This window comes from Elephas maximus, chromosome 9 (assembly GCF_024166365.1).
Source record: "Elephas maximus indicus isolate mEleMax1 chromosome 9, mEleMax1 primary haplotype, whole genome shotgun sequence".
NCBI classification, from domain to species: domain Eukaryota; kingdom Metazoa; phylum Chordata; class Mammalia; order Proboscidea; family Elephantidae; genus Elephas; species Elephas maximus.
In genome coordinates, this window is record NC_064827.1 from 15682929 (window position 1) to 15710602 (window position 27674).

At 38.8% G+C, this 27674-nt stretch overlaps 1 protein-coding gene across 4 annotated transcripts in view; it reads left to right on the top strand.

The window, feature by feature from the left end:
- The window catches only part of RIC1 (RIC1 homolog, RAB6A GEF complex partner 1), a 115034-nt gene that overhangs the window by 57550 nt on the left and 29810 nt on the right, over nt 1–27674 (top strand). For 3 of the 4 annotated variants that reach the window (XM_049896773.1, XM_049896775.1, XM_049896776.1), the window contains 11 exons: nt 2183–2290; nt 9550–9692; nt 9960–10096; nt 10446–10537; nt 13309–13397; nt 15772–15916; nt 17005–17053; nt 18969–19121; nt 20705–20908; nt 25845–25883; nt 26178–26288. In XM_049896773.1, the coding sequence (XP_049752730.1) occupies nt 2183–2290; nt 9550–9692; nt 9960–10096; nt 10446–10537; nt 13309–13397; nt 15772–15916; nt 17005–17053; nt 18969–19121; nt 20705–20908; nt 25845–25883; nt 26178–26288 (1270 nt within the window). The remainder of the gene's footprint in view (nt 1–2182; nt 2291–9549; nt 9693–9959; nt 10097–10445; nt 10538–13308; nt 13398–15771; nt 15917–17004; nt 17054–18968; nt 19122–20704; nt 20909–25844; nt 25884–26177; nt 26289–27674) is intronic. The other variant, XM_049896774.1, reaches the window with a different exon arrangement.

The window sequence follows — 27674 nt, forward strand, 5'->3', positions numbered from 1 at the left end:
GGAGGTAGATTGACACGGTGGCTGCAACAGTGGGCTTAAGCATAGCAATAATTGTTCAAGGATGACCAGGACCAGGTAGTGGTTCATTCTCTAGGCATAGGGTGGCTATGAGTCAGACCCGACTTGATGGCACCTAATAACAACAACAAGTGTCTCTAGATATGTTCTACTTCACAGACTAGGTCTTAACAAATCCTATGTAAATCACCTTTTGTAATTACGGTCATGTGCCGCACATGTCTGTATGGGACACATTCCACACCATATTCGTCCATGGTCCCATAGTTATATGCTTTGCTTTATTCCCTACAGAGCAATGAATAATAAGAGGTCTGGGATTTTAATCTTTGTTCTTGAATGAGTGTGTTGCAAGACAAAGTACCTCTCTGGGTCTCTTTTGTCTGCATAAGAAGGGGTTGAGCTCAGTGATGGCAACATTCTTTAAGGCTCCAAATTCAGAACTAAAGCTTATGCATGACTGAAGGCTTGCTCACTCCAGGTCTTTGGGCTCCCTGATGTGGATTTGGTTCATAAGAATGCGAGGGCAGTGGGGCTGTTGGTATACTACCCCCAGTGCCTGTCACCTGACCAGAATTGCCACCCCCCCCAAGGCTGCATGCACCCCTCGCACCTACCCCAAAGCATCCTGGGTGGGGAGGCTTCCTGGAGCAGAGGGGCAGCCACCATTAAGCATAGGACAGCTCAGAGCACTGGAATCTGGGGCTTCAGCAACAGCTGCGTGAGCACCATTGTTTGTTGGCGTTAACACATGACTATAAAGTGAAACGATTGGACTTTTCTTACATTGGATTTTTTGCAATAACCCTGACATTTTTAATAGTTTCTGATATCTCTTCACTTTGATTCCAAAACTGACTTATTTTATTGGATTTCATGTATTGAAATTCATAACAATGTGTCAAGATTAAAATTTTAAAGCATATTGGAAAGCTTTCTCTGTTATAAATAAGCCACACTGAAGAATTAACTTTAGACAACTATATGCTAGAAACACAATTCTCTTGGCCTGAGAACCATCATAACTTAAATTGTTGTAGTTGTTAGTGACTTTTCTAAACTTTTTTGTAAAGACTGTGTTCTTTGCTTGCATGGTTAGTGCTCAGCTAGTGGTTTGACAGAAATTTCCTTGAATATCAGAGCCAGAAGAATGGAAGGAAAAGGAAGAAGGAAAGACTCTCCATTTCTTTACAGATCGGCTCTGTGTTGGGACATTCCTTGAACGCTTAGGCTTATCATAACTGTCTCAGCCTTCACTAAGATGGCGCTAATCCTTTAGATCATCCAGAGGTGAAAGCTGGTGGTCTTTTCTGACCAGGTGTCCAGCCCTGAGCATGCACATGGCTTTCTAGATTCTCTGGTGTATGTTTTCCAAAGTCACGCACCCTGACTCTGACCTTAATTCTGACGCATACATACCCAAGAAATAGAAGTCAGTCAAGGATGAGATGTGGACCACTTAGGACACACACCATATATACCAGTACATATTTTCCTTAGTTGCCCAACTCAGAAAGGGCCATAAGTCATTTTAAACAAAGTGTCTACTGGTTCTCTTGAGAGTTCACTTTTATCTTCAGTTTTTCTGTTAAGATTTTCAGATATCCTTCCCCTCCCCGCCGAAGTTACATTGGTTAAACTCACTTTCAGTTGATAAATAGACACATGAGCTTTATGATGGAATTTAAGTCAGTTTTTCTTTTGACAGTCTAAATGGTGAATCCCTGATTTGTAAGTTTAATTATACTGATCTTACTTGATTGTGTATTATACCTGTTGCCGTCGAGTCAATTCCGTCTCATAGCAACCCTAAAGGACAGAGAAGAACTGCCCTCTAGGGTTTCCAAGGAGCAGTTGGTGGATTTGAACTGCCGACCATTTGGTTAGCAGCCAAGTTCTGAACCACTGTGCCACCAGTGCCCTGGGTATATATTAAAAAAAAACCAGGGCCGTCGCATCAATTCCGACTCATAGCGACCCTATAAAACAGAGTAGAACTGCCCCATAGAGTTTCCAAGGAGCACCTGGCGGATTTGAACTGCTGACCCTTTGGTTAGCAGCCATAGCACTGAACCACTACGCCACCAGAGTTTCCCCAGGTATATATTAGTGGAGGAGAATGCAGTATTCTCCTTTAATCCTGTGTATTTGCTATTTCTTTTAGAGGAAGTCCACAAACGAAGGGAACACCCCATTTTAAGGAAGAACAATGTGCACCAGCATTAAATTTAGAGATGAAGAAAATACTGGACTTGCAAGCATCCATCATGAGGTACAGTATTTTGGATGAACTTCACATTGGTTATGATACTATACACTGTAGCTGGTTAATCACAGTCATTAATATTATATTCATGTAGTTGAATGACTAGTACTAGTTTATTCTGTTTTTCCTTCCCAGCTGCAGTACATATTTACTATATGACCATCAGGAGAGTTGATTTTGTTTCTTTTAATTGAAGATGATTTTTTTAGCCTTAGAAATGATCGATGAACACTTATAAGGCATTTAAAGTTTTACAGATGGTGCATCATTATATTTAAATTATTATAATAATGTCTGTGAATTGGTTATACTAGCTGTAATTTTGTTTAGAAATTTACATATATATAAGTTCTATAATTGTTTGGTTTGGGATGTTGCTATATGTTATGTGGCTTAAAACAGCATATCTCCTCTAATTGTAAATTCAGGAAAAATTCTGATTGGTTGCTAGATCGGAAAGGAAATTAGATCGTGGCATAAAGATAGATCTGGATTGCATTCTTGCCCTAGTTTTACCTTATCTCTGTGATTAGCAGCACAATCCATCCAGTTACCTAAGACAGATACATGAGAAAACCCATTGTCACCTAGTGGATTCCGACTCACAGGGACCCTATAGGACAGAATAGAACTGCCCCATAGGGTTTCCAGGGAGCAGCTGGTGGATTCCAACTGCCAGCCTTTTGGTTAGCAGCCAAATGCTTAACCATTTACCACTGCTGCTACCAGGGCTCCAGATAAATAATCAGAAAAACTGTTGCCATCGAGTTGATTCCAAGTCATAGCTACCCTATAAGACAGAACAGAGCTGCCCCGTAGGTTTTCCAAGAAGCAGCTAGTGGATTCGAACTGCACACCTTTTGCTTAGGAGCTGAGCTCTTAACCACTGCGCCACCACATGAGAGTCATGCTTAATTCTTCCTTTTCCTTCAGCCCAATGTTTAGTAAGTCAAATCCATTATGTTTAATATTTTATTTCCCTTTTATTTAACCCTGGAAACCCTGGTGGCATAGTGGTTAAGAACTACGTCTGCCAACCAAAAGGTCGGAAGTTCAAATCCAGCAGGCACTCCTTGGAAACCCTATGGGGCATTTCTACCCTGTCCTATAGGGTCGCTATGAGTTAGAATCGACTCGATAGCAATGGGTTTGGGTTGGTTTTATTTATTCCAGTGTTAACTGTTTTCATTAAGACCCCTCCCCCGCCCTCTTTTTTTTTTTTTTTTTTTGACTACTTACAGTAGTCTTCATAGTAGCGACCCTGCATCTGGGTTGGCTCCAGCCTATGTCCAAGCCTATGAGGGTTTCAGCTCCTGTTCTAGCCTCGTCTGTTGAGGCCCCTTGAGCCCTACAGTGCAGCCACAGCAGATTATCCCAGGATAGCAAAGCTTTTTGTACCTCCGTAACTTTACTTGCAGTACTTCGTGTGCCTGGTGAAAACCTTTCAAGACCCCCAGCTGGAACAGCTCCTTCTCTGTAAAGACTTTCCTGTTTCCTTGCCCATACCTCAAACGACATCTTACTATTTTCATGGCGCCTCAGCTGTATCCTGTACCTCAGTAGCTCTCAACTCCAGCCGAGCATCAGCACCAACTATAGAGCTTTAAGAAGGGTAAGATGCTCCAGTTACTCCCTGAAATTTGGATTCAGGAGAACTGAGCTAGAAGCTGTACATCTTTCTTTCTTAAGAGGTATATACAGCAGTCTGAGAGCATTTTACCTGTAATATTGTTTATATATTTTCTTCCCACTTCTAGAAGATGATTGCCTGTTTTCAGGGAAAATTTGTTAAATAAATGGAAAATCTCTTGTATCTTCCCTATGTTTGCTACAACTGAAAGTAGTTATCATTTTGCTGTTTTTGTTAATTAAATGTTGTTAGTGCCATGCAGTTAATCTGTCAAATTTTCTTAAATTTTTTTACTATGTAGAAGTAAAGTGTTCTTTTCTTAGCTAATTGCAGTGGAAACCAGGTTGTGTAGATTCTCAAGGGCTACAGTACAGCTAAATAAGAAATCACTAAAAGAAAGATAACAGGCAATTTCCCCTCCATTACAAATATTTGTGGCCTTTGTCCCAGCATTCCCACTGCTGAGAATTTATCCTACAGGCACACTTACACATGTTGGAAATGACGTGTTCTCAAGGTTTTCATTGTAATAGCTAAAGACTGAAAACAACCTAAACACCCATCAGTAGGGAGCTGGTTAAATACATTTTCTTACATCCACACAATGAAAATAGTATGCAGCTGTAAACAGTGAGGACAGTGTTTACTGAACAAGTAAATGTTGGGTGAAATGAGCCAGGTGCACACCTGGCATGGTATATAATAATGTTACCATTTGTTTTGAAAATGGAAGTGGTGGTATTAGGATAAGGAAAACCCTGGTGGCATAGTGGTTAAGAGCTACGGCTGCTAACCAGAAGGTCAGGAGTTCAAATCCACCATGTCATTTTTCTTGTTAGAATACAGTACAGAATGACACTGGACCATATTAAATAAAATTCTGTGCCAGCATCTGGCTATTATCTTGCCTTGTTTAATCCATCCTTTTATACCTTATTAGAAAAGAAGGCCATTTTTTGTTATTTGATTAAACGTGATCAGTTTTACAAAAGAGTGAGTTCAGACCCTTGATCAGAAAGTTACCTGTCACCTCTAAACCTGTTGCCATCAAGTCAGTTCAGACCCATAGTGACGCTATAGAACAGAGCAGAATTGCTGCATAGGGTTTTCAAGGAAGCAACTGGTGGATTCGAAGTGCCAACCTTTTGTCTAGCAGCAGCAGCAGCTCTTAACCACTTTGCCACCAGGGCTTGTCACCTTGGACTTCATCTATTTCCACATGGACATCCTTTTCAAGAATGCAATTTAATGCTTAAGGAACTTTGTTGAACTGCCCAAGCGTGGCATTCTTCCACCACCTGGAGGTAGGAGCTGTATGGTGCATGGAAATGGGACAGGGAAGAAAACAGCCTCTAAGAAAAGAATTTCTGCCATCTTGAAGAAGTTTAACCGGTCAGATGCTATTTTTTAATCTACAGATTTAGGTGGTTGAAATTCTCTCAAGGTTCTTTCAAAACTCCACTTGAAAATTTGCATTTCAGAGCAATTTAACGTTATTAGTGCCTTTATGAGTTGAAATCAACTCAACGGCAACAGGAACACATACTTTCTGAAAATGTGATTGGAGATACTCTATACAATTTTGACATAAGCAAGGAAAAACAAACCGCTGACCTTTTGGTTAGCAGCCGAGCTCTTAACCACTGCACCTCCAGGGCTCCTTGGAGTTCCTGGATGTGCACATGGTTAACATACTTGGCTACTAACTAAAGGTCAGAGGTTTGGATCCACGTACAGGTGCCTTGGAAGAAAGCCTGGCTATCTACTTCCAAAAAATCACCCATTGAAAACCCTATGGAGCACAGTTCTGCTGTGACACGTGTGGGGTTGGAATCAACAGCAACGGGTTAGTGGTTGGATGGAAGTATTCAGTACTGTTTATCGGTTGACATCAAGCCTTTGTTTTAACAAGTTTGTTTACTTTCAAATAAATGAAGAGGAGAATATGTCTTTCCCTGTAGACTATCATTTATCACAGGTATTTTAAAGTCGTTGTCTACTAATTCCAACATCAGGATTGTCTATAAGTCTGTTTATATTGACTTTTCTCTTGACTCTGGGTCACATTTTCCTATTTATTCACACATATGATATTTTATTGCAACTTTGTGAATGATAATGTTGTAGAAACTCTGAATTCTGTTAACCTTGTTGGAAAAGAGTTGAGTTTTGCCTGGAAGGCAGTTAAATTACTGTAGAATAACCTTGATCTTGTGAAGATTTGATTTCAGGCTTCTTATGGTGGATCTACTTCAGTGTCGTTTGTATTCCTGATACATAGTCTTTACTCCTAAGGTGTGGGCCCTTTTGGGGATTAAGTAGAAAGTTTGAGGTGTTTTTCAGGCCCCTCTTACCTTTGTGGGATGCATACTCCAAACTCTGTCTCCTCTGAATTGGGCAGCTGCTGAAATCTCAGTTCTTTGAGCCTCCCATCTGTGGTTTTTCCCCAAGTTTCTTTTCTTCTTTTTTTTTTAATTGTGTTTTAGGTAGAAGTTTACAGCATAAGTTAATTTTTCATTCAAAAAATTTAAACACAAGTTGTTTTATGACATTAGTTGCAATTCCCCATGTTTCTTGAATTCTCATCCCAATCATGCACAGTTGAAGCATCAGCCAAGGATTTGAAGGAAATTTTATATGCAGCTGATATACTGATGAATTGCAGTTCTATCTTCAGCCCTGACCTAGCCTCTTGACTCCAGACCCGTATCTCAGCTGTCTGAGTACTTGGGTACCCTGCAGATAGCTCGGATGTGCCTAAACTTAAACTTACCTCCTGAACCTGTTCTTTCTGTGTGCAGTATCTTGGTTATTGATGTCACACTGCCCAGCTTCCCAGCTTAGAAACCAGGGACTCATCCTATATTCCCTATTCTCTTTCACTTTCCACTTTCCGTAGATTCATGATTCTTACTGCTTTTTCCCCTTTCTCAAACCTATCTCCTTATTTCCATCACTGAAAACTGCCATTGCCATTGCCTTAGTTCAGGCCTTCTTACTTCTTGCCTGTACCTGGTTTTCTAACTGTGCCTGATCTCCTTTTTTCCTATACTTTTCCATATTTTCTCAGACATACCTTTTTAAACAAATCTGGTCACTTTGCAACCATACGTGGCAGTTACTAACAATATTTGCTTCTGCTTTATCTTTAGAATACAAAGCTTTTCCCCATTTTATCCTAGTCTACATTTTTACCCCTCTTCCGTCCTTCCTTCCTCCTTTAGGCCCATGCATTCCAGGGGAAGCTTCCCCCGTTCTCTGACTAAAAAATAAAATTTATTTTATTTGCTCTGTAATAATTCCTTGCCTTGGTGAGGACTGTTCTTTCTCCATAAAAATCTTCACTGCCCGTGTTTACCCTGCATTTTCCCGTTCTGCTTTCAAGAAGACCCAGCTTACATGTCAGCTATCACCTTTTGTGTGCATTTTTCACCACTCCTTCCTTGTGACTCTCCTGACCCTCTGTTCTTAAAGTTGTTACCACTTTTCCTGGTGACATCTTCCTTTGCAGCCAGACTATGAGCTGGGGAAGACTGAAACATTTTTAGTCTCTCTATAAAAATGCTTTTTAAGTATCCCAAATGACTTTAATCATCATGCAAACTTTAAGATACCCTACTTTGGTTTTGAATGTGGTATGTTGTCATAGGAACGAAAATTGTTTTAGCCAATTGGAGCCCAGATGGAAAAGGGTTCTTCTAGCTATAAAGTACATGCTGAGAGTTGTGAAGAATACCTTAGATGTATTATTTGTCTCTAGGCAAGACACTATGTAGTATCTCTCAGGAAAAAGAAGCAAGTATGTATAACTTTGACTTCCTTCTCTGAAGTACTGTGATTCTGTCTCACTAAGCAGTGGTTATTAGCCATTATTCTGCCTTCATGCCAGTCACATGCTTGACACATTCCTAACTGCCATCACTTCCCTGTGCAGTGATTCTCCTCAGGCGGGGGTGGGAGGCGGACACTGGGGGGAGGCAGACCTGAGGGGGAGGAGAACGTAGTTACACAAAAATCTCAGCTAACTCCTGCTGAATGAAAATCACTGCTGAACCAGTGACTGTCCCCCAGACCACCTCTAGACATGTAGGAGCAGATCTAAAACATAGCATCTTTATGCTGTGCTCACCACATGACATGCGTACATTTTGTCGCTAAATACACATTTGAAATGAAAGAATATGTAATATTTTAAAAGGTAAATTTTTTAAAACTTCCTATGAATTGAGGATTTTAATTGATTCCAAATGCTGTGAAGTTTGAGATAGAGCTGGGTAAGGGAACATCTTATTCTAGTCCTTTTCAGTACCTTTATAGTTGAGAAAACAATACAATGAATTCTTCATTATCGAAAATCCTTGGGGAATGAATCATTGAAGTCAGCTGTCCAAAGAGTTGGAGGTTTGGTTTAAGAATTAAAACATCAAAGATATTTTCCCCGTTATGAATTAAAATACTTCTAAAATACACTATTTGCTTCTTAAATAGGAAAAGAAATTTAATGTAATGTATACATATATTTTATATACAGATTTAACACTTCTTCTTTTTATATATGAAGTCTTTATAGCTCCTAATAGTGTTGACTACTCTTTTCCTTAAATCCGCCTTATTCCTTCAGTTTTCTTGATACCAGTCTTCCCCGGTTCTCTTTTTCTCCTCTCTGCTAGTACCTTTGCAGTGTCACTTATGGGTTCGTCTGTCTTCTCTCCAGCCCTCCTTCCCTCCCTCCCTCTCACACACTTTTAGTGCCAAATATATAACTAGCACCGCAGACATTTTTCCCCCCATTAGTGGGGAAGTCAATGTTAAGTATCTTTGCAAATAGTGTAAACTGCTGGGATCATACTATGTAATTATTTTTCAATACTTGAATGAGAGGTCCCCTGAAAGGAAGGGGTATGTTTTCTTCACCTTTGAATCTCAAATACAAAGCATAAGACCTATCACCAAGTACGGGCTCAGTAAATGTTTGTTGAATGGATGAACAGTATGAGACTCAGTGCTGCCCTAGAAACATTGATCTAGAGCTATGCTCTTCAATACAGTAATCTCTAGTCACATGAGGTTATTTAAATTTAAATTAACTAGAAGAAAATAAAATTTAAAATTCAGTTCTTAAGTTATACTGGCCATATTTCAAGTGCACGGTTGCCATTTGTGGCTGGTGGCTACCATATTGAATAGTACAGATATAGAACATTTCCATCATTGTAGGAGGTTCTGTTGACAATCCTAGAGGATTGTTAACTTCTACACTGTGCGGCTCCAAGTTTTTATCCTGTTTTTACTTCTAGGCTCTTTTTATATTTTCTCTACCTCTTCCCTTTCCTGTCAGCTATCATTTATCCCTCTGCTTCTAATTTGCCATTTCATATTTCTCATTTTAAATCTAATTCATCAAGTTTGTAGCTATGGCTGCCCATAGTCTTTCACTTCTTCTAGAATCTCTAGTTCTGAATTGAATTATGGATAGATAAAATTGCTACATAAATAAATTCCAAATAGAGATGTTTTGTACATGGTTTTCATGATTTTCTTTGCCTAAGTATTCTCCAAAGCAATTATATTAATACTCATTGCTTTCCCAGTATGAAAGAAGGTTAATTGGCTCTAAATTGCTTACTCCCTACAGTTTGCAGTCTGTGCTGGAAGATCTCCTGGTTGCTACTTCTGATGGACTTCTTCATCTTATTCACTGGGAAGGCATGACAAATGGAAGGAAAGCCATTAATCTTTGCACAGTACCCTTTTCAGTAGATCTGCAGTCGTCTAGAGGTAGGTATACTTTCTGCATGGGATAGAACCAGGTGTGTAATGTTTGGGATAATTGACTTAAGATATTTTCCATGGATGGACATTGACTTTTCTACTTTGGAATTAATTTTGCAAGGGAGAGATAGATATACATGAGCCTCTGTTAGGAGGAAAGGGTAGTTTAATTGTTCAGTGTTGTTAGATTGTTATTTTTGCCATTTTAACTGTCCTTACAGGGTTTGCAGACAAAATGTGAGAAAGTGATTCATGTATTTGTTTTTTCATCAGCAGGTTCATTCCTGGGCTTCGCAGATGTGTACGTCAGAGACATGGAATACTGTGCCACACTGGATGGCTTTGCCGTTGTGTTTAATGACGGCAAAGTGGGATTTATTACACCGGTGTCGAGTAGATTTACTGCAGAGGTGTGACTGACTGACTTTGCATGTTTATTTTCTATATTTTGCGTTCATTAATTTTCCTCATTGTTATTAACACACACACCATGTTTTCCTTATTTATTTAGGACTTTAGAGGTTGTTGTTAAATATTTTTTTAAATCAAAGCTATACGTATAAATAGACAAATAATTCTGTGAGACACGTTGAAGAAAAACAGTAGTTCCTGCTCTCCTCCCTGCTCTGCTCACCCCCAGTTAACCATTTTCGGAGACAACTGCATTTTACTACTTCACTGGTGATTTTGATACTGATCTCTAGGGACTGATTGTTTTAATAATACCCAACTGCTCTGCTGTTCCTTTTAATTTTATAGCAGCTCCATGGAGTTTGGCCCCAAGATATTGTTGATGGAACTTGTGTAGCAGTAAATAACAAATATCGACTAATGGCGTTTGGTTGTGCAAGGTAATTGATAAAGGCTTCAGTATTTTTAAATTATTGCCAGAAATACTGTGTTTTAAGCATAAGATATACCTAATGTACTTGTAAACTTTGTCATGCCTATCATAATTTATACATCAGCCTTACTAAAAAATCTAAAGGTGTTTTATCAAATTGAAACAAATCGAAGCAAATTTTGGAGATTGAGCATTTAAATTTTAAATTTTAAAAGTGGGCTGTTCTTCAGAGGTAGAAAATTGAATTATAAGTTAAAAAAGAGTAAATCAGTTAAATTTTAGCTTCTTTATTGTTTAAAAGAGAACCTAAAAGTGCTCAGACTCCATTTGCATGACATGAATAAGTTGTCTACCCGTTGTCTTGCTTTAGAAAGTGAGAATATGTGGAAAATGGAAAGTCAGTAGCCAAGTGGTAGAGCAGGGTAGGCAGCCAGGCTCCAGCTTGAGATGAAGTGAGCTGCAGTTTTCACATACCACCTACTCAAGATGTACCTCTTCCTCTGGAATGCTCAGTTTGTCTATTTGTTTTTTTAATAATCCTTTTTTTTAAGACTTAGACATTGACATTGCCTTTGGATTAGTGGGTGTACCTTAGTTAACAAGAAAGTTTAAAGCTCACACATAAGATCAATGTCTTTAACTCATACTATATATCTATATATGTATATATATATATGTATGTATATATATGTGTATATATATGTATACACACACACACACACTATACACACACCCAGACTTGGTTTGGTCACATTTTAAAATCTATGTCCATGACTGCATCTTGCCTACAATTTTCCTTTTTCTTACTCTCCCTGTTAGATTTTGATACCAAGGTTGTTTATCTCATAGAACAAGTTCAGGAGGGGATCCCTTTTTTTTTTTTTCTCTTTTCTGTTCATCTTTGAATATGTGATAGAATTTTTAATTGAAGTCATCTGAGTGGTGAATTATCTCCGTGGGAATGTTTTGAACTACTGATTCAGTTCAGTTTTTTTAAATAAATGTAAAAGGATTTATATTTTCTCTCTTCCTAAGTCAGTTTTTGTAGAAATTAGTTTCTTTCATATATATCCTCAAATTTACTGGAATGAAGTGTATAATATCCTTAACCACTGTGTTGTAAAATAAAAACATTCAGAAATGCAAATAATCCAGATATTCACAGTTTAACAAAAAATTATAATACAAACAGCTATTTGTTCATAACTGGATCAAAAAATAGAACACTGCCAGCCTACCGGAAGCTCTGCCCCAGGCCAGGTGCTAATCACAGCCCCCACTCTTCCATCCCCTGCCACTCCCTTACAGGAAACCAATTTTCTGTCTTTTATGATAAGCAGCCACTTGCTTTTCTTTATAGTTTTACCACCTGTGTGTGCAGTCCTAAAGAATATAGTTTAATTTTACCTGATTTTGAACTTTATATGAATAGATTAATATTCTGTATTTTGTGTCTTGCTTTTTCTAGTCAACATTATGGGATTCATCCATGTTGTTTGCCAGTAGCTATAATGTATTCATTTGTTTGGGTTGATTTATAGTGTTCCAGTATATGAATATACCATAATTCATCCATTTTGCTGTTGATGGACATCTGCATTATCTCTTGGCTTGGGGTTATTAGGATCAGTGATGCTGTGCACAGTTATATATATCCTAGCACATATATCCAAGAGTTTCTCTAGGGTATACTTCATAGTGTATTGCTGGGTCGTGGGAATGTGTATCTTCATGCTTATTTAGATGGTGTCAACCTGTTTTCCACTCCTACCCACCTGCCCTCTGTGAGGCTATGAAAACTACAAACCAAGTTTGGCATGCTCAGCACATGACCTCAGAGCATAAGGGGAGTGAGTTAATGCTTGGCTTAACCTCTCCTGGTTCCCACCTCAGTGAGATTTCATGGGGATAACTATCTTGCCAGCTCACTGATATTTATATGAAAATGTTGTTAAATTTTATCCATTATTTTTTGTTTTCCAGTGGGATGGCTCTCTATATTACCAGAAAGAAATACATTCGTGTTTCCTATTTTTAACTTTTTAAGTGAAAATTTTTAAGCAAATAGAAAAGTTGAAATAATAGTCTGATGAAACCCATATTCCAAATATTTATAACCTAGATTCAAGTTAAAAACGTTTTGCCATATTTACTTCAAATATTCAGAAATACAAATAGATATATTTTTATGTACGTGCACATGCCATGTGTGTATTTGTGTATTACTGAGGTATTTTGAAGTAAAACAACACACATTATCTTGGTTTCTGAGAGTCAGAAATCTAGGAGTTGCTTGGCTGGGGAGTTCTGGCTCAGGGTCTCTTACCAGTCAAGTGTTCCTGTGGGGCTGCAGTCATCTCAAGGCTTGACTGGGACTGAGGAACCCACCACCGAGCTCAGTCACGTGCTCTTGGGTGCTTTTGTGTCCTGTATCATGGTATTGGCTTCACCCAGAGCGAGTGATCCCAAGAGAGGAGCAAGTGAAAGAGCATCCAAGATGAAAGTTGCAGTCTTTTATACCCTAACGTCTGATGTCACACCATCCTTTCTGCCATATGCCGCTGGTCACATAAACCAACCCTGGTACAACGTGGGGAGGTGAAATTGCTGGATACGTGTTTATTCAGATTTGTTAGATGGTTGCAGTTTTTTTACAAAATGTTTCTGTTCTTTTACACTCCTACCAGCCAAACATGATATTCCCTTAGTAATGCTTTTTATATTGTATTTGTCTTTTTTCACTAAATCAATTTTCTTAAAGTTTGTTTGTTTTCACAGTGGTTCCGTGCAGGTTTACACAATAGATAACACCACCGGCGCCATGCTGCTATCTCATAAACTAGAGCTGACAGCAAAGCAGTATCCTGGTGAGTCTTTTTTTTTTTTTTTTTTAAGGTAGTGAATGCTGATCTTAACTGAAACGATGATGTAGGTCAAATATTGTTAGAACGTATAATAATGTTCCATGTGACCCAAGGACTTCTGTGTCACTAGAGAGGCTCCCTTTATGTAGACCTGTCCATCCTATTGCTACCCAAGTTTTGTCTTCTATGTTCCTTGTCTGGATTTTGCTGTCGTCTCTTAACCTTGTTTAATTACCCGTTATTTAATCTCTTCCCATTTAATTTATTCATTCGACAATTTTTTATGGAGTCCATACTATGTGCTGGACGTGATTCTGAATACTGGCTATATAGCAGCAAGCACATCAGAAGTCTTCTGAACCCTTGAGTGAGCCGCTGCCATCCACAGGATGAAGTGTAAACTCATGTCACTAGAAACGCTTTTGTCTGAAAGTACTAGAAAGCCCAACTTCCTATAGCTTAAAAAAATAGGATTTATTTTCTAAATAGCAAGAAATCCAAAGTAAGCTTTTACTGACATTCATTTGGCCTTTCCTTCATGGTCACAAGATAGCTCCTGACCCCAGACGTTACTGCTGCATCTGAGTGAGGAAGAAAGGAGGAAGCAGGGCACTTGTGTTTTTTATCAGACAAGCAGAAGCACCCCACTCCTACCTGCTCCGGCTCTTGTCCACGTACATCTACTTGGCCATAACTGGGTCCCATGGGTTCCTCAGGCTTCGAGGAGAACTTGGAACATGTTAGCTTTTCTCAGCCTTTGTGGCAGAAGTGGGCAAGGGAGAGGAGGACGGGAAAAGATGTTGGATTAACCAACCACGGTGTCTACCATGCACATGGCATAGAAGGCCTTCAGCCAGATCTCTCTGGTATTATTTCTTGGTTCACTGCACCCTTGGCGTCTGTAATTTTTTCACAGCACCCTTAGGCCAAAGGAAATATCAGAAGTTCTGTTTATTTAGTAGTTAGGTTTTAGTCAACTGCCTTCATCACTGTGTTTCCACTCTCCCTTGGCCCTTCCCCGCTGCTGCCTTAACTCAAGCACTAACCAATCTAGCTTTCATTTTCTCTTTTCTTTTGACTCCTAGAGAGTTTTTTTTTTTGTTTCTCAGACGTTCAGCTCTGTAACAGAAAGTCTTTGAATTACTTTTTAACATGTTTTTCTCATTATGGAGATAATCATAATTTGTATTCATTGTTACAAAATAAATTCTCCCGTAATCCTGCCACCTGAAGATAACCGCCGTTAACATTTTAGTGTATAGTCCTACAACTAGATTTTAATACATATATACGTGCTTTGAAAATAGGTACTCATATTCTGTACGTGTGCATATATTTTTTATGTGGGGTATTAAGAATGCTCTTTATACCCTGTTACAGTGAACATTAACATCTCGTCGTTACGGTAAATATACATCCAAGCCTCGTTTTCTTATTTTGTTTTTACATGCACAGTTGCTTTTATTGTGTAAGCCTCACTTCGATTTCCTGTGTTTCTTCTCGGTGTGGTCTTAAATTCCTCTCCTGGACAAGTGTAAACTGTGCTAATAAGCTACGATGTCTCCCATTTATCTTTTATCCACATAGATAACATGAATGTTCATATAGGTAATTTTGGTGGGAAATGCTAATGTGAGGATTCAAACACAGGCAGAGGGAACAAGTTCTTGTTCTGTTAACCGAGCTAAAATCTATATACCTCTGCTTTGTAGCAAATGTACTTATAGCAAAAATTTATTAGCAGCTACAAATGGAAAGAATTGTAATTTTTTTAAAAAGTGACACTCTAGAGCTTTTTGAATTGCAGATGGAAATTGCTGACATGGTTAATCTAACTGTATATTAAAGAAGCTTGGATTTTAATACACAATGAAATTTTTTCCTGTAGTAATTATATATGGAGTTGAAAGAACTATTATTAAATATAAGAAGACCTGAGTACCTGGAGTACTCAGGCTTGAGTGTGCTTACTTATTCCTAATAAAATGTTAAAGGTCAATTTATTTGAACTTATATGCCTTTGATGTTGCCGGTACAGCATGAAGAGAGTCATAGAATATTACTCTACTTTTTCAAAGACTTTACACTTTGCAAAGCCAAATGCTTTTAATAGTTCACAGTGGTAATTATTCAGTCTAAAAGTGTCCAGAAATGGCTTTCACTTCTTATCAGTCACCTGGGCACTAAGTGTGTCCTGCTCAGATCAGGCCAAGGCTTATAGCCTTACTGATGTTAAATAGCCCTAAATGAGCAGGATTCATCTGATTATTTGAAATCATGCCTTTTTGCTTGATTGTAGACGATATAGACTGTAAAAAATACTAAGTATTTCTGAAGCAATTATTTATTTTTAACTCCTGTCACAATTTCTTAACAGACATTTGGAATAAAACTGGAGCTGTTAAATTGATCAAATGGTCTCCTGACAATAGTGTTGTGGTAGTGACCTGGGAGTATGGAGGCCTTTCTTTATGGAGCGTGTTTGGAGCCCAGCTGATCTGTACACTTGGAGGAGATTTTGCGTGAGTGGATTACAACAAATTCTAGATAAAATAACTTCACTGTCCCCTAGGCACTAAACTCACACACACACTGTGTGTTACAGAGCTATCTTTTTGCTTTACTTGACTCTTACCCCAAAACAATTTATAAAATTCCAAATTAATTTGTTCAGAATGTATTAATTGTCCAAAGATCCATCCTTTTAAAACTATTAGCACAGTAACATTTATTTATTGAAACCCTACTTTGTATATGACAGGATGTCAGATTGAAAGCTGAATCAGACATAGTTTGGTCTTCAAGTAGCTTATCATCTGATAGAGAAGTAAGCCATGTACATAAGTAACTATTAGGAAGTAGAAAGTTACAGGATCTCGGTAGTGGGTTGATAACTCTATCCACTTTATATTTTGTCCTAAACCTCAAACCAGGGGTGGTTTAACCAGTAAGCGAGGTATGCACCAGCTTACATTAAGCAAGGTACTGGTGGCACAGTGGTTAAGAGCTTGGCTGCTAACCAAAAGGTCGGCAGTTTGAATCCACCAGCTGCTCCTTGGAAATCCCATGGGGCAGTTCCACCCTGTCCTGTAGGGTCGCTATGAGTCAGAATCGACTTGATGGCACCGGGTCACACGGGCTCCCTTGTACTTACTTACTAATCTATAAAGCACAGTTTTACCTGTTTTTCACCACATCAGAGATGCGATGAAACCCATATGAAATTGTGCACTACAGATTACCCACTAACCCACTGCCGTCAAGTCGATTCCGACTCACCACCAGGGTCTCTGCACTACAGATTAGTAAGTAAATATAAGTAAGCCCGTGTGTACCTTGACTTTTGGGTAATCCATCCCCAAGATTCCTGGTGGAATCAGCACAGCTCCTAAACTGCATGACCCTGTCAAGAAGACAGGTTGGCCCTAGGAGAAGTGGCTCAGTTGCAGACCTAGGTGTACTAGCCAGCAGCCTGCTATTCCGTGCATTATTATGCATTTCTATTTTAAAGAAGCAAAATCAATTTGATTTTAAAAAATTAAAGCCAAATACTATGTGTATTATATATAATTAGAAGTCACTTTTAAATTCTCTTTCTGTTCTGTTTCAGTTATAGGTCTGATGGTACCAAAAAAGAGCCTCTTAAGATCAATTCTATGGTAAGCAGTTTCTATTTAAAAAAAAAAAAAATGAGAAACTGGGTTTTTTTTTTTTTTTTTCTTCCTTCTTCCCTTTTTCTCATGTTGGTCTGATAAAGTCACAAAGCTGTCTTAACCAAAAACCAAACTCGTTGCTGTCGAGTTGATTCCAACTCATAGCAACCCTGTAGGACAGAGTAGAGCTGCCCCACAGGGTTTCTAGGGAGCACCTATGGATTCGAAGTGCCAGCCTTTTGTTTAGCAGCCAAACAAAGCTATTTTTAAAAACTCCAAAAAAAAAAAAAAAAAAAACCCAGTGCTGTCTAGTCGATTCCGACTCATAGCGACCCTATAGGACAGAGTAGAATTGCCCTATAGAGTTTCCAGGGAGCACCTGGCGGATTCGAACTTTTAGTTTCTCTTAAATAAGAGAAACAGACTCTTCCTTATACAATTCTTACTTTGATAGAAGCATTTTTAAAAAATGGGGAGGCTGCCCTATTTTCATTGTTTGATTTGGTTTTGCTTAGATATGTCCCCAAGCCACTGTTACCTTGTGAAGATAATGACTGTTCCAATCAGGCTTTTCTTTTTCAGAGTGCACCTCCAATTCTTGTGTGACTTACGAGCGCTCGTCTCTCATATCCTCCTTTTAGCATAAAGCAAAGTGCTCATTGGTGACTTTTCTTGGAGGACGAGCACTTTGTATTATTTGAATATATTTTTAGAACTCCCCGTACATATATGGCAAGAGACTTACAGTCATTGCTGTAACAATATATTTCATTTATCACCTGTCTTCCAGAGTTTCTGTAGAAAACAATGAGGCAACCCCTGTCTTTACATAAAAAAAAATTTCCTTAAGAAAGCCCCTGCGGGTACCATCCTTGAGAAATTAGTGGCTGTGAAGCTTATCACTGCTTGTTTCTTGTGCTACAGAGAGGGTGGCATTTCCTGAACTTGGATTTCCGCAAGAATCACAGCTACCTTGAATAGTGGTTCCCAGCCTTTCACCACCAAGGACCGCTTCTGATGTCTCTCCCCACTCTCGTTTTTTAAAATAGGTTTTCGACCAAACAGCACTTCTGTAACTGCCAATTGTTGATTATGAATGGCATGAAATAACTGGTAGTAGCAGCCTCACTAATTTGACATTTCAGTCTCAAACATAAGACTCTAAGCATTTATGTTAGCTTGTGCAACTTTACCATGAAGAAACATAAAACTTGTATTATGTTTTTTAAAATTTTGACAACAGTTGGCAGACCCCCATTACTACTTTCTTGGCCCATGTTGGGAATCGCTGATCTTGAAAACACTATCGTGGAGTCTAGGCACAGAATATTAAAACTGACTAAAGCCAAGCCTAGGCCTTGAGAAATGTATTTCAACCTTTGCATTTTACAGACAAGGGAACTTAATGCCCTGAGAACAGCTTGGCCAAGGTCATACAACAGAATGGAGGCCAAGTTGGAGTGCGAACCCTAGTCTTACACCTTCCCCTTTAGTGTTCTTTATTCTACACAAAACTGTGTCTGTTGTAGATGCTTCTTTGACAGGCTTCAGCTAGATAGCATGGGTCTCCTCTGTGAAGAATTTCTTCATACTTGAGAGGTAGTTAAATCTAATTTTCGGAGAAGTTAGAGCAGGGGGTGTTTTTTAGGACTGAGATCCTGAAATTGGCACTAAGTATGGTGTGTCGTGTTCACACTCTTCTGAGTAGAGAGCAGTGACTGACTGCCTCTGGAGGTGGCAGAGATGTAGAAGTGGTTCTGGTCTGCATCAAGATTGTCATGGTTTCCTCGGCCTTCAGAAGTCATTCATTAAATGCTGCTGTTGGTTATTTCAGAATCTGAATATGTGAAGCTAGGAAAGGATAACAAGAAACTTTTCATTGCTTTGGTGTTTTTTCTCTTCCCCTTCCCTCCCCCTTAAGAGCTGGGGTGCAGAAGGCTATCACCTGTGGGTAGTCAGTGGATTTTGTTCTCAGAATACTGAAACGGAGTCTGACCTCAAGAGCGTAGTTAAACAGCCCAGCATTCTGCTATTTCAGTTTATCAAGAGCGTACTCACCGTAAACCCTTGTATGGTAAGTGGATTTAAAACTCTGATTTTTTTTTTTTTTTTTTAGTGGCTTTTGTATTAGAATTTTAGCTCTTCCTAATGATACAGATCTGCTGGGTATATTCCTAAAATTGGCATATTATCTTTTTTTGTGTATTTTCTGTGATTCTTGTGTTTCTTTTTATTTTATATTAAATTTACACCAAGGTTTAATTTCTAAGCAGGTTTTGTAGTTTTTATTTTAATAGGGTCACAAGCAATTTGAGGGTCAGCAGTGTTTCCAGATTTACCTGAATAGCATAGTCTTTTTCTGGGTATCAGTTCCCAAAGTGTGTTCTACCAGGAACTGTTTAAGAGAAACGTCGTGAGAAATTACACAAGAAAAAAAAAAATTCTCTGGTCGTGTAAATGCGAAGCAACGGGGGTCAACAAAGCAATAGAGATTTCTTGTATGACTCCAGGGTCTTTAATGTGCTAATGTGCATTATGAAAATCCAAGAGTTGATGTATAAAAAGCAGTTTTTCCCAAGCTTATTTAACAGTGAATTTTTAAGGGATTAAGATATACATTCCCTTAAGGAATACCTTAAGGAATGTGTGTCTTAATACCCACCACCAATACATTTTGAAATAGTACAACCAGTTCCTAATTTAAAAATTATAACACATTGAAAAAGAATATGAAAATAGCCTGGATCTCAGATCCCACTACTGCAATTAAAGCTTAAGTATCCCAAGAAAAACAAGCGTATTCATTCCTTCCCTCCCCATCCCAAACAGTAATTAAGAAGTATCCTTGAATATTAGGTCACAATAACACTTAGTCTACAGTGGAAAGGTCGAGGGGGTTGGGTGCTGATCCATCTCATTTGAATACTGACCTTGAAGAATGCTGACCTTCTAATTGAAACCCAGGGCATAATAACCAAGAGCAGAAACCATCGTATTTGTCTGAATAGCCTCAGAACCTGGCATAGTCCTTGGCAATAACCAAGCACTCACCGAATGCTTGTTGAATTGTTCTGAAGCAGGACTACAGACTCAGCCCGCTCTTCCCCTTTCCCCGTGATTTAGAAGTTCCTCCAGTTATCCCTGCCTGTCCCTAATCCACCCATGGTCACGTGGATGAACATAGATGCACATACACACACTTGACCAGACATGTTTATTACCCCCGTTCATGAGATATTTTCTTTGGAAGTATTTTGTAAACCATAAACAGTGAATAGTTATGTTCAGTTTTTCAGATGAAAAATCTCTTGTTACATTACCATTTTGGAGTAGTAATGAAAAGTGCTGCTATCGTGGTTGTCAATCTGGACATGTTTTGGAATCTGTATGAAAAAGTAGGCTTTAGCAGAGATTTCATTTACACTGCCAAGTACCCAGTGCCAAGCAGGCATTAAAAATAGTGCCTATCCCTTCCAAATATAGCAGTGCAGGAACTCATTCTGTAGTCTTTGTCCTCTGTGAAGACAGCCTCTGCAGATATGGTGCATTTCTGTAATAAAACTAAACAGATGAGCTCCTTCCTTTCCCCTACCTGACATGGCATTATTTTTGTTTGCTTTCCTCCTTTGTCTTCTGTTTCGCCTGGACCTCATGTAGAGTAATCAAGAGCAGGTGTTGCTACAGGGGGAGGATCGCTTGTATTTGAACTGCGGGGAGGCCTCCCAAGCCCAGAATCCCCGGAGCTCTTCAGCACACTCCGCGCATAAGTCCAGGCAGGAAAAGAGCCCATTTGCCGATGGAGGTTTCGAGTCTCAGGGTTTAAGCACTTTACTTGGCCATCGGCATTGGCATGTTGTACAGGTAAGTCTTCAGTATTGATTATTATCGATTTATTTTTAGGTAAGATATCACTCTGAACAGATTTTTTAACTTTTCAGCTGTTGCGTCAAAAAACTGAGACTCTTTTTAGCCTTTTTGACTGTCGTGTCTCTTCTGCTTTTCTATGTTCTTGTCCTTTTATGTCTTCTCCGTCCTTTCCATCCACTTACTGTAGAGTGTGTCCCCACCTGCTTTGAGTCCATTAGTCTGCACAGGGTCAAGAACTGGAAGCTTTTGTTTTGTTCCTCATTAAGGAAAACTGTTCATAGTACTTCCAGCTTCTTTTTTGTGTAGATTTAGCCCTGTGGATTTGCCCAGGCAAATGTGTGGTGATGCCATGGACAGTGGCAATGTCGAGTAGCACCCTGTGCAGCTGGCGTTGTGGTCCTAGAGGGGCCACATGAGGTTACCTGCCCCACTGTGGACCCAAATTAGACTTGAACAATCTCAAATTTTATTGTTAATAATTTTATTGTTACCTAATCTTGTTCCACATTATTTACTCATTCTAATATAACTTCTCAAATTAGCATGCCTTTTAGTATTTCGGTAAATTGGAAATTAATTCTGAATTTTGGTACAAAATAAAATTAATTTGGGGAAATGAATAAACTAGTGTTCCTGAAAGAAACTTGCATGCACAGTTTCAAAGTCCTGAGTGACAGGTTCCCTTTCCCCTTTGATACCAGAATGTCTCACGTACATCAGAGCCTACCCTTAGATTCATTTCTTTTAGTCAGTTTCTATTTCCACAGTTCTTTGCCTTACAGAACTACTCTATAACTTTACCTTACCAGCTGATCTCAACTCCCATTTTATTTTTAGTTGATTCTGAGGGGAGGTAATGAGAGACAGGAAAATGGTCATTATATGGAAGATAGAAGGAAGAAATATATCCTACATTGACAAGTGGTAGACACTAAAACGTATTTAACGTACATTAATAAATCCATAAAATCAAATAATGTGCATACCATTTTATAATTAGTAACAGTTATTAAATAAAACTGCATCAGCTACTTCCTTGACTAAAATTTTCGACTGCTCCCTTCTCTCCTATAGCCATTTCTCTGCTATTTTCATTTCCCCATACTTTGAACTATTCATTCTACACTGATCTAGCATCAATGCCAGTTCTGCCTAGCCAGGTCTGTGTTACCAGAGAGCCAAGTAGAGCAGAGGATCCAAGAAGGTAGGTCTGCAACTCAAAAATCCATCAGGCAATAACTAAAAGTGAATTTCCTTCCAGCTCAAAAATTCAGTGATTCTTGGTGATCAGTGAAGTATTCCAAATAAGAAGCATATAGCACTGATTTTAGGACTTTAGATAAAGTAGGCACTAGCAAGAGTCTTCTGTCAGGCTGTTCTTTAGATACTTAAAGATGTTTAGAAATATGAATTTGGTTAGCTCTAGTTTTACCTAATTTTTTTTTTTTTTTCAGTTTTCTGAAAGCTAATAAAAATAATGCCAGAGTTGTACTCCAAAACTTTTGAATTATAATAGACTCATAGAATTTTTAGAGCTGGAAGCACCTTAGAGATCATCTACTCCAACTAGATTTTATTGGTGAGGAAACTGAGGCTCAGGGAAGTTAGGAGACTTGCCCAAGGTCACACAACTGCGCAGGGGCATACTTATCCTTAAAAAAAATTATAAATTAAAGTAACAATCTAACCTATTTTAAAACCCAGGTACTGAATGTTGTATGATATCATTTATTACAGACCCTGAGCTGAAGGCTAGAGTTTGCCTATTTGGCAATGTTTTTTACTTGGAATTGTCCTACACTCTCTTTGTTTGCTGGCACTGCAGCCACCTAATTCAGTGTAGCACTGCAGTGGGGTTTGGTAGGGTGGCTGACAGTGTCCTTAGAATGCTAAAGCTTTACCTTCCAGGCGTTTTAACCTGTAATAGTGACTCCAGGAAGAAACGCGGTGGCTGGCTTAAACCCCTACTTCAGTACAGTCTTGTTTCAGAAGAGAGGCTGTGTCCTTCATCAAGGTGGCTTTGTTTGCATGATTTCTACTTTGTATGCTTCTTGCACAGCTTAGAGTCCATCCGATGAGCTCCAGCTAATTCTGCTGCTCTTTCTGTTCCGCATCCAGAGACCTGGATGTGGTGGTGGTGGCGGCGAGATCATCTACCTTACACTCCATAGCTTCCACTTTAGAAGGTTCTGCGTTAATTATGTGTTTTGCTTTAATTAAACACAAACAGATACTTGGCAGAAACAGGGTTAGTACCTGGCGCTAAAGAAGGTGCCTTGCACACTTTTTTTTTAGTTTTCCCAGCTACCGATTTTTAAAAATTTGGAAGTGGTTTGTTGACAGATGGAGCACAGGTAATGTGAAGTTAAAAAAAAAAAAAAAGAAACTCTGGTTTTCTGGCATTTATTTTAACACTCAGCATACTATGCTATATAAACATCTACTTCTCAAAGGTGCACATGTTATTTCCCAGTGTTCTGAGAGTGCTGGTTTTATAGTTAACCCGTCTCTGGCTATTTGGAAAGAATAAGCTGCACAAAGTGTGGGAGATTAGCATCTACAATGAGTGTCTCAGGCAATGTGTTAGGGTCTTTTAAGTCAGAGTTTTGAGTCCTTGGGTAGCACAGTTGGTTAAGCCCTTGACTACTAACCGAAAGGTTGGTGGTTTAAACCCACGCAGAGGCACCTCGGAGCGATCTGCTTCTGAAAGGTCACAACCTTGAAAACTGCGGAGCACAGTTACATCACGGTTTTAAAAAGCTATTTCACTTATAGATGATTTGTACCTCAGTGTATCCAGCATACCAGGTATGCGTGGCGCAGGTCAAATCCACTAGGACGATGACTCCATAGTCTCATCATTTCCAGACAAAACTAGTCTGGGAAGGACACAGGGTTCTAGCAGAATGATTTAAAAAAAAAAATAAATAAAGGTCAGTTCTAGCTCTTTTAGAGAGACAGGAAAATCCTCAGCTAAGAAGGGTAGGGATGCCGTACCCCAGCACACAGTGGGGTGGTGCAGCGTTGGGTCCTGGCTAGGCAGTTGTGATCTGAATGAATTTCTTCACTCTTCATTGGCAGCCTCTTTCTTCACTTCTGCCCTTTGCTCTTCTGGGCGTTAGTGGTAAAGCTCAGAGCCCAAGTGACATGTCGTCATTGTGACCCTACTGGGAAAGTAGATCTCACGGCATCTTCACGCACACAACTGCAGGGGAAGTAAGGCTTCATTTTAAACGTACACTTTGAGTTTTGAAAATAAACCATTTGCCCTTTGTGATACCTCATACACAAGTATGATTGTATAATAGGACTCAGCCTGATTGTCATGATTAGAAGCTCTTCCATTCGTGTTGGGATCCATGTTGGCAACAGTGAGATTCCAGCTCCCACTTTAGCACCCACACATGTTTCAGAAGTACTTAGGAAACAGGGTTTGGGGGAAGGCGGAGTGGCTGGCTCACTTATACTCAGGCACATCTTTCTTCAAGTTAATATTTTTATTTTCTTCATCCAAATGAAGATTTTCATTTACGGCCTCCTAGAAGACTGCTGTCAAATTTTATTTTGCCTCCCAGTCACTGCCTCGGAGTGAATTTTATTGATTGGCCTAAATGGTACATCTTATCTGTTAAGATATACCTAAAGCATTCCAACACGTTATCGGTGACACTTTTATGTCTTTAATTCTGCAAGGCAGGCCACTGCCAACCAGCCCGAGGGATGAGAACTTTCTAATGTGCTGAAGCTATTACTTTACTTGGATTTTAAGCTGACTTAAGAGATAATAAATGAAGTCTAACAAATAGTTTTATGAGTAAATTTTATCAAGGTTAATACTTGATTTTTTGTTTTGTTTTCACAGTACAGAAAGTTTCTTACTGGATTTGATTGCACTTGACTTTTTAATTTGGCTTTCTTTTTTTAAATATCTAACAATTTTCTTTGAGTAAAATACAAAGAAATTTGAGTAAATTGAAGCTTCTCTTGTTCCAGGAACAGAAGACTCTTCCTTTGTTCTGTTACTTCTCACTCTGCTCTCACCGGATACTCACGAAACCTACTTAGTCAGTAGGCCAGTAGAGCTAGAATGTACTTCATTTGCATTGATATCCCACTGGGGAGTCTTTAAGTTTGAGATTCTTATTAAGTTGATCCAAAGACACCGTGTACAAAGATGTAGGACAGACAGCATGGGAAAATATGTTTACTACATAGGTTACACACAAAGAACCACTCTCTGACATTTATTCAGAGTTCTTGTAGATAAATAAGTTGAACACCGCAGTAGAAGAACAGTAGCTTAGACACACTCTCACAGGTATATGCATATTTGTTTAGAGATAGAAAAAAAGCTAACCAGTGGTTGTCCCTGAGCAGTAATAAAATGGGAGAATTTCAGGTTGTTCTTTGTGCATGTTTATGGTGTTTAAGTTTTATAAGCATATATTGCTTTTTTTAATCTGGGAAATGTAAAAGCCATAAAATAATTCCATTAAAAACAAAAACAGAATTCTTGATGAGACTCTGATTTCATTGGAGAGGTTGTTTTGGAATGGCTGAGATCATCAAGCCCACAGTGTTCGTCTGCACCATTTCTTGACTGCCCTTGTGGGTGCTTTTCTAAAAATCTCTTGTCAGCCTCTATTTATTGAATGGTAAATATTTGAAACAAACAAACAGAAACATTGTGGGGAAGAAGGAGGCAAGCTGGGCCTCTAGAAATTTGAAATTAAATGGTTAAGTCAGGAGACGTGAAATATTGGCCGACAGCCAAATGTTAAGTTCCAAGTACTGCTAGTAATACCTGTCATTTAGGGACATTTTAAACATTAGATTGGAAAATGAATTTTATATTGTAATAAATTGATGCTTTCAATCCTTAAAGAACATTTCAGAAGTCTTACCAGACTGGTGTTGTTATTTTCTTTAGATTTCCAGCACCTATCTAGAGAGCAATTGGCCTATCCGGGTGAGTTGTTACTTTGTCTGGGTTAATGTTCATGGGTTAGCCTTTGGTACAAGAGGTGTTTTGGGAGTTGAGCTCTTTGGTAGCTGTAGTGGTAAGAGTAAAATCCATTGATAATTTTGTCATATAGAACTTAAGTATAAATATCCAGATTTTAAACCTCACCATTTTGTATATAATTTACTTAGCAAACATTTATTAATAGTCTCTTTACCTCACATAATGCTAAGCTTTATTCTAATAACGTATATAGGTTTGCAAAGAAGAGTTCTTAATTTTTTTTTTTTTTTTTAACAGTTTTCAGCTATCGATAAGCTTGGACAGAACGTTGCCGTAGTCGGCAAGTCTGGTTTTGCACATTACTCTTTACTCACCAAAAGATGGAAGCTTTTCGGAAACATTACCCAGGTCAGTCTTCGAAAATTAAAAATCTGTTCCTGAAAGTAAAGAGAACTCTAATGTGAAATAGCTGTAAAGTAAACAGCTACTTAGTACTTACAAAGAATACATAAAATCAAATATAAAGAAGTAATAGCAAGTTATGTCAAAGAGTTGATTCCGATAAAGTACTTGATATTTGATAAAGGATCTTCTGTTGAAGTTGTTGGTTTGTTTTTAATTCCTGTTAAGGTCAAACACTTTAAATTTTTAGTTTGGGGGTTTACTCCTCTATTCCATGTCAAGTTCATCAAATATAATCAGAATAAATTTCTATACAATTTGCGATCATTCCCTCCTCATGTGTGTTACATATGTACATATATATAACCAAAAAAAAAAAAAAAAAACAACCAAAGTTGTTGCCATCAAGTCAATTCCAACTCATAGCGACCGTATAAGACAGAGTAGAACTGCCCCATAGGGTTTCCAGGGAGCGCCTGGTGGATTTGAACTGCAGACCTTAGCAGTTCTTAACCACTACGCCACGGGGGTTTCCATATATATGGATATTATACATATATATGCAGCTGGATTTTGCAATTTTGGGAAAGAGAAGGAAGTTAACATTTAGTAGGTGCCTGCTGTATACCAGGCACTTTAAGATGGTTTTGCATATATTACTAACCTTCATAACAAACCAGTGAGGGTAGTATTGTTACTCACTATTTTATAAAAAAGAAACTAGGATTCAGAGTCACCCAGCTAATAGATGATAAGCCAGAATTTAAACCTAGCTCTGTTGGATGTGGAAATAATAATGTTATATGGTACCGAAACCCACTGCCGTCAAGTCAATTCCAACTCATAGCAGCCCTATAGGGCAAAGTAGAGCTGCCCCATAGGGTTTCCAAGGTTGTAAATCTTCATGGAAGCAGACTACCACATCTTTCTCCCACAGAAGAGCTGGTGGGTTTGAACTGCTGACCTTTTGGTTAGCAGCTGAGTGCTTTAACAACTGCAGCACCAGGGCTCCTCTATGGTACCTGCCCAACAGCCCAGTGCTGTCGAGTCGATTCCGACTCATAGTGACCCTACAGGGCTGGTAATAACTGCCCCGTAGAGTTTCCAAGAAGTGCCTGGCAGATTCGAACTGCTGACCTTTTGTTTCACAGCGGTAGCACTTAACCGCTACGCCACCAGGGTTTCCATACGGCACCTAGTTATTTCAAATGATGTACTTTTTGCTTTATAGAAGTGTTTTTTTTTGAAATAGGATATGAATCATTATTAATAAAGGCCCTAGAGCAATACTTGATTGGGGAGCGAGAGTGTGGAGCAGAAGTAATTTGAGCTTTCAAAATAAGAATATTTTGTAATCATATTACTTCCTTGTAATTTCTGATAGCGTAAATA